Raw genomic sequence first — 12,599 nt, 5'->3', positions numbered from 1 at the left:
AGTGAAAGGTGTCATGAGATACCTGAAGGGCACACAGGATATGTGCATCTGCTTTGGCAAACAGGATGCATTAGTGCATGGTTACACGGATTCGGATTATGCCAGTCATCCAGATAACCGGAAGTCTACTACCGGTTATGTGTTTACATTCACAGGAGGTGCTGTGTCATGGATATCCAGGATGCAGAAGTGCACTGCCTTATCTACTACAGAGGCCGAGTATATTGCAGCCACAGAGGCTTGCAAGGAGGCATTATGGCTATCTCGGTTAGTGGTTGATTTGGGTTATACAAGGGATATTCCATTGTTGCATTGTGACAGTCAGAGTGCCATCCAGTTGGCAAAGAACCCTGTCTTTCATGCAAAGACGAAGCATGTGGATGTGAAGTATCACTTCATCAGAAAGGTGATAGAGAACAAGCTGATTCAGCTTGTCAAGATTCATACGGATGACAACCCGGCTGATCTGTTGACAAAGAGATTGTCTCCAGAGGGGTTTGCTCATTGCAGTGGGCATTGGATGAGGCCAGTTTCAGCCTTGATATGGCCTTGTATATTATCATGTACATGCTGATTTTTTCTTTTCCTTCATTTAAGGGCACTTTGCCTTTAAGTGGGAGGTTGTTGGGGTAAAGGCATTATGCCCACCCTTATAGTGTGTACAAGCCCATAAGTTTTATAGTACATAGTACACTTAGTACTTTTAATGTAATGTGACTCCCCTATCACACATGTATATTTGCTCTAGTGCACATAGTGCACTTAGTACTTTTAATGTACTAAGTGCACTATGTGCACTAGAGCAAATATACATGTGTGATAGGGGAGTCACACACTCATACTTTGTGAGTTGACTTATCCCCACATGTCTCTCTCTCTCTCTCTCTCTCTTCTTCTCTGTGTGTGTCTCCCACATGAAACCCTAACTGTTTCAGCTGAGCTTCTTTAGCTCCTTCACCCCTAAGCACCTACCTAAATAGATGATTCTACTCCATCTCAATGCATAAACTTGCATAGCTGGCAGATGCTGCAACTACCATAACTCTGAATTTTTATATAATCATTTTTGCCAATCATATACAATGTGAGCAAGTCACGGCAATCCACAAAGAATCTGACATAAGTAATCTGGTCTCTAAGAGGAACCATCATGTGTTATCTGTGAAAAATGACCCCAATAGACTTATAAATTTGTCAAAAGATGAGGCAACTCAACTCAGGTTCAGAAGATATGAAGCTGGGATATCCATCCACATAATTCCTTTCAGATCCTGCCTGCTGAGGTGGAGGTTATGGACATCTGTACAAAAAAGGTGATAAAATGTTTATCCCAATGCTTTGAAAAAGAATCCCTCTAGTGGTCCTGTAATACAACCCAGTAGAAGTGAAGCTCGGGATAATCTCGTGCAGAACTCAGGACTTGCTCCTCATAAGCTTACAGGAACCACAATCTGCAAACTCTCAATCCTAGCCCAATCATTTCAATCAAGTTCAAGCCCCCACAAAGGTGCCCCATACATAGCTCCCGAAAACTGAAATCTTCTTTTTCCCTGACTATTAGTAGAAAGTAATCAAATCAAATAACACTAATAACAACCCTCTTTAGAGGGGGGAAACGGCAAAAAAAAGTGTGTCGGGAGGAAGGATAGAGAGGAGGCCCCAGACAGGGGCAACGGAATGTTGGTTGCACCATTCAACCCCATCTGCTGTTCCTCTGGACACGAATGATCCCAAGCTCTAGATGTGCAAATAAATATACTCTTGAGTCTTCATTCCTCTACCCTCAAGTTGCCATTGGGGATCCAGCTGGCTGTGGAGCATGTGATAGGACCAGCTTGTGTGCCAAGCAGGCAACCACCCTCCTCATAGTCAAGACACAGCCTGACTTTATCACCCAAGCTACACCTCCCCACATGATGAAATGAGTGCTGTCAGGATCCTTGGTGAGCAGGCACAATGTTCTGTGCCAACCTGATGCCATCGGGGATCCAGCTGGCTGTGAAGTATGTGAATAGGACCGGTTCAAATGGCAATGACTGGCTCAGCAGGTGGGGTGGAAGAGACCTGTACGGTCTCTGCAATGTGCCTGGAAGATATACAAAGCCATGAAACTGCTAATAATCTCCCAATGGGAGTTTCAAGTTATAGTTAAGTCCCACATGGTCTAGTACTCAACCAAGGCAACTGTCATGTAGCCTGTAATGCCACGTGAGCTCTCACCCGGATGCGGAACCCGAACGCCAGAGTGTGGACATCGAGTGCATCCGGGGTCTAGGGGCAAGGATACCTCAGTCAAAGCGCTGACTAGCCGTAGAGCTAGGCGGCCGGATGGCCGGGCTAATGTGGATGGACAGGCCACATATTAAATGGGAGGTGACACCAATCTTATCCTCTATGGTTGGGTGGTGACTAGAGCTTGAGACCCTCTTGGCTATGGAGACTAAAGGAGATGTGACATTGGTATCAGAGCATGGTTGGATCGACCGCTTGCTTCTCCGCATGATTGGGCTTCGGAAGAGAGAAGGATAATCTCAATTTTTTTTTAAGTTTTTTGAATGGTTCCTTCTCTCTCTTGCTTTTCTCCTCTACAGGCTGTGTGTGGGAGGTGTAATGGAAAACTACAGTGAAGCTGTAGTCGAGGACTTTCATCGTGACCAACATAATTACTTGATCAATCTTGTGTATACAGGCATTGCCATTGCTCTTGCAATTTGCCAATCCTCTAGCGTTTCTAAGATTCCTGCCTGCAGCTCACGTCAAATTAGGGCTTCCATTAGATTTCGGCCTGTAAGTTGTGCCGAATAAGGGTCCCTAGTGCTAATGCTATCTGAGTAAGGGTTTTCCTAAGAGCAGGCGACATCATGTCTTCAACTCTGAGGCTCTGCACGAGACGCCTCGCACGTCTTCAGATCCCAACTTTCGGTACCAGCCATGGCATTTCCGAGGGTTTCAACAACATCCAGAAGAGAGAATTCAGCAGCAAAGCAGGCTCTTCTTGGGCAAGCAATGCCCGTAGCCGTTCATTCATACTCACCATTGTTGCCGCCAGGTTGCACCTGCATTTTGAGCGTTCCAGACTTTCAATGCAAAGTAGCAGCCTCCACGATCAAGCAAGGCAACAGTCACGGCTGGTTCGCTTGAATGAAGTGTCGAAGGCTTTCTTGAATGAACTGTCGAAGGCTTTACATCCATCAGCACCCTTCGCAAGAAGCTTGACGTCAAGGATCATGGTGCCCTCACTAAGGATAAAGCAAGTGCTTAAATCGGTCGTGTGTGTAAAGAGCATAATAAGTACCATAGTATTTCTTAAATCAGTATCCTAAAACTTCTTGATCGTAATTCTGAATTCCATAACAGAAGTCCTCAAATTCTATAACCTTGATCCACATATCAATTCAAAGGGTCTCAAACTTAGTTTTATATTTGGCAGGAGATCTGAGTGTATTTTCCTGAACTCGTCACATCTTCTTTCCTCGAAAATGACGAAAGAGTTTGGTTTTGGTCATAGTGTGATTCAAGGTTCGAGTCTGATAAGATTTTTCCTAAACTATCTTTCTTGAAAAAGATTGATAATTCAATTACTAATTTACTGAATTTTATTCTCTGGATATTCACTTAATTAATTACAACCTTCATTATCACCTTTTGCATAGTAAAGAAGAAAAAAGTACAAAAGATAAGTTTTTTTTTTCTCTTCATTGTTAAAAAAACGTTTTTTTACTAAGGTCATTGGAGAGGTTTCATGTGCTGTAAAGGGTAGTTCCCGCATGAGCACAACCCGAGATTTTGACCACGCTTGTTTAAGCTGGTTTCAAAGAGTTATCTTCTCTGAAAGTGCCAATGTAAACCAACAGCATGTGGTTGTGTGTGGGTACTCACAGCAAGTCGCAAAACAAGTTGCAAATAGAATCATAATCGAACTCAAAATCAAGGCGCAAGAAAAATTCAAAGAAGAATGTGTGTGCGTAGTTCACACAAGTATCTACAATTTGATGTCCATTGGCAATGAGTGCATATGGTGGGCATGCTTTGCAGATTTTTGATAGAGTCTGAGATGCATCCGGCGTGGTTGCGGGTATGCATGGGAGCATGCATACACTTCTCTTGAGATGTGCAAATGACATTGATGTATGCAAAGTCTGAAATGAGACAATAGTGGGCTACGTATATGTATGTGATGCCGTTAGGCCTGTGGTATTTCATGCATCGTAGTATGCTGATTACCAGTCTGCTATGGTCGTGTTTATGAACGTTGCTTTCACAAACATGTGTTCACACAATTGCATTGGACATACATCAACAAAGAAAGTGGTTTGTGTTTCATTGACATCTTTCAAAGTTGCAAGTGGCAATTATGGTTTAGTGTTTCCGAATGAAACACTAGCGCCACATGCTTCCTTGGTCGTAGTACTTAAGGAAAATATAAGATGAATGTCATGTTTTCCTTGTCGTAGTACTTACAAAAATTACAGGCATAGATGATCGTATGATCTGCACACATACACTTGTTTATAGTTTCTTAACCGTTTTGTGGACAAAAACTCTTCTTGAAGGAAGGAATTAACAGGTTGACTAAGATAGCCAAATTTATTCCAACTTAAAGGGATGCGAAAACATGTTCGTGAGTGCTTGGTGTGACAGAAAGTCAAATTTGACAAGCACAAAACACCTGGCTTGCTTCAACCTTTACCCATTCCACATGAGCCATGGGAAAGCATTGCCATGGATTTCATTATGGATCTACCGAAATCCGTTCATGCTATTTAGACTATCATCGATCGCTTTGGCAAGCAGGCACATTTTATTCCTGTGAGGAAAAAGCCACAGCACATGGCAAAGATATTTGTAGCTCATATTTTCAAACATCATGGCATGCCCAAATCTATTGTGGGGATAGAGATCCTCGAACCACTAGTTTATTTTGGTGGGCATTGTTTGATAACATGGGCACGAAGCTGAATTTTTCATCATCTTATCATCCTCAAACAGACGGTCAAAGTGACATCGCAAATTCAACCGTACTTGATTTGCTCAAATGTTATGTATCTGAGCAGAAAACAGATTGGGAGAAATACTTGCCCTTGGTTGAGTTTGCATAAAACAATATTGTGCATTCTTCAACTAACAAGGCTCCGTTTGAGATAGTTTATGGCAAAAGATGAAATCTTTGCAGGAGATGAGTATGTCAGAGGTTTGGATGCTGCATTTGTGCAAGTTCATACAACCATAGAAAGATCTCAAACTAAGCATAAAAAGGCAGCTAACAAGCACAGGTGAGAGGTTATTTTCAAGGAAGGTGATTGGGTGTTACTTACGTTCGAGAAAGCACATCTTCGAAAGCGGCCAAGTAAAGAAGGCCAATATCCTAAGCTTTCGAACAAGTATTATGGGCATCAAGTGCCCCATAGCTCCAAGTTTAGTAGGAGGTGATGTCACATGCATGCCGTAAGTTGGATGCACATGGACATGGTCTTCCACTGCAACTGCCTACTAGAAGGCAAAGTCTGTGGGCATGTATGGACAGGTTAGGCAGTGTTTTGGACATCCTCAACCATGCACCCAAGCATTGAGTCAATTGACCACAATTGGCAATTGGCCAACCAGATGCCTATGTAAGGGCAAGTCTAGGGTCATAATCAGTATCTTGTGAGCAGAGTCTGCAATGCCAATCCCCAAGCAACAGACAAAGTCGGACACTTGTCAGCCAAACACTTGTCAACTAGACACTAATCAGGGCTCGTTTTGCAGGCTACGGACGTATCTTGTTTTCCACACAAATTGGCATGGCACCCCGCAGGGTTATCTAAGGTTAGCTATCCATAAAGACATAGGACATCCGACATCCCACTCTAAAGACTTAAAGGCATCAAGAGACCTTACATGAAATAGGTCCTGGCATCCTATTCCACCACAACATACTGCAAGTAAAATCCCCATTAGGTACACAAGTCTAAGGTGGAACATGCAGTTTCCCCCTAAGACTGAACCTTGACGCAACCAAACCTCCCTTTAGATGCCATGGTCAAATATGCCGATCAACCTAGTGGCAGGCTAGTCCAACCCGTATATAACCAAACAAGGGATGCCACAATGTCTACCTCAGTTTCCCGTCCAGGCTATCATCTAGCCACCGATAAATTTTCTAGGTATAAGGTCCCTCACAACCTTCTGGAACTAGCTCGACATTCAGCTAGCCTCTCATAAGCCGTCCATAACCCTCAGTCTTCTAGGTCTAGGCCTTCATACAATCGGTCAGCCATAAGCTGCCTAGGTCATACAATGGACAAAATGGTCTTGGTATCATCTCTCCACCTGTACAATCTCCAATATGCCCCAGCATCACCCCTCTCAATGAAAATCATGGCATATGGATGAACCATCAAGCCACAATATGCGAGCATCGAGAAGTGTAAATGCTACGGTAGATCACCCGGTTGCGGGTCTTTTTTCAGTAACTTCCCATGGAAAAAACACGCGCATATAAGACAATTCTGCCCACTATCATGAATATTCAAATCACGGCGTATAAGGCACTCAGCATGCAACATAAAATTTTACAAACACTTCTACAAAATAAAGTTGGATCCACATCCATACAAATGGCAATAAAAAGACCTCACGAAAAAAAATCACTAAATACGGATTTTTTAATACAAAAAAGCATCAAAAATTGGTTTTGTAGAGAGATACCTATGGCTTTGAAGAATGTCATCCAAAATCGAGATGTAACTTGGCATCTCGATCACTTATAATCCTTCTAGGTAACCCATGCAATCTAAAAATCTCTTTCAAGAAAACCTTAGTAATATGTAAGGTTGTATAAGTCTTCTTTATAGGGATCAGGTGAACCTTTGTTAGTCGATCCACCACTACCACGATGGAATCCTGTGTATTCATTGAGGGCAACCCCATGATAAAATCCATACTTGAGCATTTCTTTTTCATTCTCTGAGGGCAACCCCATGATAAAATCCATACTTAAGCATTTCTTTTTCATCTGTGGGATGTCCAAAGGATGTAACTTGACTGGCAATTTTACTCTTTTGCACATGGCTTCACTCACTCCAAGCCATTACTACCCACAGATTCCAGAGACCAAGCTTGTCAATTGTGGTTTCACTAACTCCAAGCCATTACAAGCCACAGATTCCAAGCCATGCAAATGGCTTCACTAACTCCAAGCCATTACTAGCCACAGATTCCATAGACCAAGCTTGTCAACTCCCAGCATAAAAAGTACACCGCCGACAAGCGGTCTATAACCTGCTGCTCATGAGGTCAATCCCATTGTTCGTCAAGAGTGTCCATAGCTATAGCTGGCCCACCTCAATGTTCAGCCAAGAAAGCAACCCCAAAACAGTGCCCAAAGATCAATAGCGCAACCTTCAAGTGAAGGATTCAGCAGCTAACAAGCGAGCATGAGGTTTTTTTGGCTGCAAAAAGGTGGTAACCCTATGCTTGTAGTAAGATAGCACACTTTTTCTGCGGAAACTCGAGCCCAAGACTTTCCAGAAAAGCCAAACTTACAAAAAACGCATGCATCCATAATTGGCAGTCATTTACTCCCTCTTTAGACATTGAAACAGCTTTAATTTTTTTCATGCCCAAATTAACGTTCACAAACTTGCTTTTATATGGTGCAGACGTGTCTATACTGGACCCAAAAACCTGTACTCACTGCCACATGTGGGCACCCGCTGCCATAAGCGTGGGCATACTCACCCGTACTACAGCCTACTGTACATTCTGAACACACTACAGCCCACTCTTTCTCTCCATTGCAGCAAGCTTTTTGCACCTCTTCAAATCTCAACTCCTCTCCCAAGCATGCACACACGGATGACCTAGAGCTCGAAAGGCCTAGAGAGGTACATCTGAAAAGAAAAGCTGGCAATAAAAAGCATCTCCCGTGCTAAGCTTATGGCCAAATAACCATCCCAGGCTCTATTTAGGCATCCGTACATGCACTGTCACGCGCACTACCAACGGTACAGATTTCTGTGCGACTGTACGGACTTGGTACGGACGCATTATGATTTGTTCAGACAGAGGTCTTACAACCTGTACAGTTTGTGTCCTCGACAGAAATCCCAAAAAAAAAAAAAAACTTTTTTCCCCAAAAAACAGCTTGAAAAACAAACCCAGCTATTCTGCACATCATGATCCCATCCATTCCATGTAAATCTATATACACACAGATTCACCACACGTGGAAACTCCTGGAGGTAATCCTACCATGAAGGCAGAAAAGCACACTATAGTTCCCACCACAGCAATCGCACTTCAGAAGGACTCATCCGAACAGGTCTGGCTCTGATACCAATGTAAGGACAACATTACGGTTAGAATAACCCGCATCCCCTTAACCCCGGGTTAACACTGGCCCAACGCCCAATCAGGGATGTAACACTCATGATACCTAGCTCCACACAAAACCCATACCTTGAGTTTGTGATGGGTGTGGAGCATTCTGTGTTCACAAAAATCCTCCCAACGTTTGCTCGAATCATTACGGATCCAGAATTCTATTTGCTCTAGGTGAAAGAACTCCAGCTAGCAGCTCCCTCGGCAGCCTTGGCTGGGATAGTATGTTTTGCCGCCTCTGGCTTCACTTAATAAAGCGGACGCTTGCACCCTTCATCACAACATTTGTTTTAGAATGTGCTCTGTGGGTGAGACACAACTAGATTTGCAACTAATAGTACAATATTGTCATAAACCCTATCATCTCCACTGCAATCCAGTGACACTAGAATCTTTGCATAACTTGGGAATTCGCTTCATGCACACAAGCAGAGATGACAAAAGCTGATACTATCATTTATTGAAACTTACTTCATCCACACGGGCATGGATGACGAGAGCTGCTTTCTTGTCCTTTGGAGTTGCCTGCATCAAACAAGAAACATGCAGGTGTAAGTTCCATGGATAACAAGGTTAATACTTGCCTTGATCAGGCCCCCACCACCGTTCATTTTTCAACCTTATTAGAATTTGACTAAAAGTTGCAATTGGGCTTCTTCAGCTCTTTTTTCTCTTTGAAAAAAGAGACTTCAAGTGGGTATTAAAAAGCAATACAACCTTCATGTGTAGCAAAGGAATCTAATGGGCTACTTTCGACGCCGTGGTCTGGGGGGACTCGGCCATCTATGCCAACCAAGGACTAATTGAGGCCCGGCTGTTGGGCCAGCGGTACATGGCTGCCTGCCTCCCCAGTTTTCGACTGATATTGGAATACCATCCCTGCATGCTTTCCTTAGCAGTGTCTTTAGAGAGCTTCTTCAGCATTCCATACGGAAAGGATGGGAAAGATGTAAGTGGACCGCTCCTGTCCTTGAATTGCACATAATTGGACTACATCAAACAAGCAGGTGTGCAACCCAGCTGGCTGTGTGATGGCTAAATATCAATGTGTAGTGATTTATATTACCTCCTCAGAGAAGGGCCTCTCAATGCACTCAAAATTCTCTCTCATGATCGAAGATGGAAGTGAAGATCAGCATATACATTGCAGAGGCATTGGCATGTATAACTCCAACTGTGAGAAAACAAGTAGAGGGGTCTTGAAGATTGCAGTCATTGCACCCCCCCCCCCCACCTTCAACCACATTCCTATGTGCCTGGCCACTCTTACAGGGAGGTTAAATGTGGGGGGGTCAGGAGAAAAGCCAGTGGGGGCCTGCAGCACCATGTTGAAGACCCCTCCTTTGTTTTGCAGCACTGTGCTTGCTGAAATTGCCAGGCTATGAGGCTACTACTAAGCTCCCACCAGAAACTTCATGGCGTGGACTGTGGAAGTAGCCCACGACATCTCAATTACCTGCCTTGCCTCAATAATTGATTTTGTGCTTACATGTACTGAGCCTCTACCGACCTCATAGCCAGTGTAAGATCTATCTCTATCGCCCAAGCAACTACACCCCAAGAGAGCACTGAGGCAATCCCAGGTGAACAGGCAACATTCCTTTTTGCCATACTTGTGGTGCATGTTAGAAATCTAGCATGGTATCACACAAAACTAGAACATGGGAAAAGTGCAAGAGGGATGAAGCAAACTGAGATTATTCCATTGATGTGACCCCTTGAATATATAGGGGAAAGTATAAGAGCTGAGCATGAGTGCATATGGGATAAATCCCTGAGTGCCACGTGGCATACACTGAGATGACCAAGACTAAAAGTACTCCTAGTGAGCACTTATTTCCAACACCCTCCTTAAGTGGACACTAGGAGAAAAAAGACAAGACTATGACATGACAAAAGATAAGACCAAGATAGAGAGACTAGACAAGGATTGAGAGACAAGCTAGAAGACAAGATGGACAAGACTAGAAGACAGACATAAAGACTGATAGACTGAGAGACAAGACATGAGAGACAAAAGATCCTGAGACACCCCTCCTCAAGTGATATCCTCATATGGGTCCACAAGGGTAGGGACAAGAGTGGATCATAGACAGACAAAGAGAGAGACAATCAGCCAGTAGAGTGGTCCCACAGAGAGAGAGTCTTTTAGATAGACATGAGAGAGACTGACAAATAGAAGATAAATGGGGACATAGACAAAATGCCAAAGACATGTGGGTAACTAATCCACAAAAGATAGGCATATAGACTGATAGACAGAGTGTCAGAGATATATGACTGTAAGATCACACAAGATAGACACATAGACAGAGAGACTGACTGACTGTAGATAGACAGAGAGATGGACCTTGATAGATAATCCCTCCTCAAGGTCGATCCTCCTGCTAGAGTGAGTAATGCAGGGGTGCCTCTTGGATAGGGACAAAGATAAGTCCATGTAGACATGACATTACCCCATGATCTACATCATTGGTGATCAATGGTGGTATATAGACAAATATGAGAGAGATGGGAAGGTAAGTCCAGAACAGGGTCCTCTTTGGCCTACATCATGTGGTGACCAAAGTAGGAGAGAAAAAAAAGGTCTTTTTATGCAGAGAGCAAGGGCAGAGTACCCAAGAAGAGATGCCAAAGATAAATAAGTGAGAGACAGCATCAGAAATGAGAAGGTCTTACCCCTATTTTGATGGGCAGTGTCTGTTCTCTTACAAGATAAAATTCAGTTCTGAAAATTAATTTTTAAGAGTAAAATAGAACTGAGAATATTGCAGCATACAAAGGATAATCCATTTTAGTTTTCACCTCAGGTCTTCCACCCTTTCAAGCCCATGTCACAGACATGCTATCCAGGGGGTAACCCGAGAGAAAGGCAGCTGCAAACAGAGATTTCTTAGAGGAAATGTTGCTGCAGAGAGAGAGGCATACGGGCCTGTCAGAAGCAAAGGAGCACCAACTCATACCTTGTTTTGATATAGGAGTGGAGCAGCCAGTAGAGAATATGTCTTGAACAGAGAATGGGGGCTGCCCATACTGAAAACGAGTTGTTGTTGCAGCACCAGCAGCAAGAAAGGTGTCGACAGAAGCGGCCTGCTGCTGTAGCATAATGAAGAAAATGGAGACGACCCCAGGGAAAGAGAGCAGGTCGGCCTGCTTGCTGAACCGGTGGCACTCGGCACAGAAGAGAGACGAAGAGGAGAGCCCTCTGATTGAGCTTGGCGAAGTCGACGCGGCCACACAGGCAGGGAAGCTGGGGCTTGGAGCTGCGAAGGAGCTTGCAGCAGGGGCTGTAAAATAACGGGGCAAGGCAGCACCGGAATTATTTCGAAGCAAAGAAGTAGCTCCATGGCGGGATCAGGGACTGTCGACTGCAGAAAATATGGGCGACATCAGGGCAGTAGAGTCGTGTCGAATAGGAGCTGGAGATGTCGAGCAGATTCAGCAGCAGAAGACTCGTTGTAGAACAGGAGAGCGGCCTGTTTCAGCAGTATAGAGAAGGGCGACACCATAGCGGGCTGCTGCAGCAGATCATGTTGAGGGCAGCTTGTGGCAGATCAGCAACACCTCAAAGAATAGGAGAGGAGAGTAGCTAGAGCTGGATCTAAGACCCCCGATGGGGCAAAGCTAAAAAGGAAGCTAGACCTAGAGAAAATCTATGGCTAGATCTAGACTAAAGGGCTGAGGAGAAGAGGAATCTACATGGCTCTGATACCATGTTAGAAATCTAGCATGGTATCACACAAAACTAGAACATGGGAAAATTGCAAGAGGGATGAAGCAAACTGAGATTATTCCATTGATGTGACCCCTTGAATATATAGGTGAAAGTACAAGAGCTGAGCATGAGTGCATATGGGATAAATCCCTGAGTGCCACGTGGACGGTGGCATACACTAAGATGACCAAGACTAAAAGTACTCCTAGTGAGCACTTATTTCCAACAGTGCAGTGTTACACAAAAATTGACGGAGTCCTTGTGGGGGTGTTTGTTCAGTTGTAGTGTCCAGAGTGTCAGATTCCTTTAATATGTATTGGGCCGTGTTCTAACGGGAAGTCGAGTGCTTTTTAAGGTTAAAATACTGGGTAGAAATATGTAAGTGCAAAGCCCTAGAGGCCTGAAGGTTGCCACCTTGTACGAAGATTTTTTTGGAAAGGTGATAAAGAGTCGTAGTCGTGAAGGATTCCATGTTTGTAAGATACTTATGTACTTTGAAGCTTTTGGCTGAATGCAACAG

General features: G+C 43.9%; 1 protein-coding gene across 1 annotated transcript in view; it reads right to left on the bottom strand.

Annotated features, from left to right (window-relative positions):
* LOC147604185 (NAD-dependent protein deacetylase SRT1-like) overlaps positions 1-12,599 on the bottom strand; it is a 50,776-nt gene that overhangs the window by 12,669 nt on the left and 25,508 nt on the right. Inside the window, exon 9 of the mRNA XM_086795155.1 lies at positions 8,836-8,889. Coding sequence (XP_086651281.1) covers positions 8,836-8,889 — 54 coding nt within the window. The remainder of the gene's footprint in view (positions 1-8,835; positions 8,890-12,599) is intronic.

The sequence above is a fragment of the Cibotium barometz genome, chromosome 62 (genome assembly GCF_041138505.1).
Source record: "Cibotium barometz isolate CiBa-2024 chromosome 62, ASM4113850v1, whole genome shotgun sequence".
NCBI lineage: Eukaryota > Viridiplantae > Streptophyta > Polypodiopsida > Cyatheales > Cibotiaceae > Cibotium > Cibotium barometz.
This window is presented reverse-complemented; position numbering and strand designations above follow the sequence as displayed.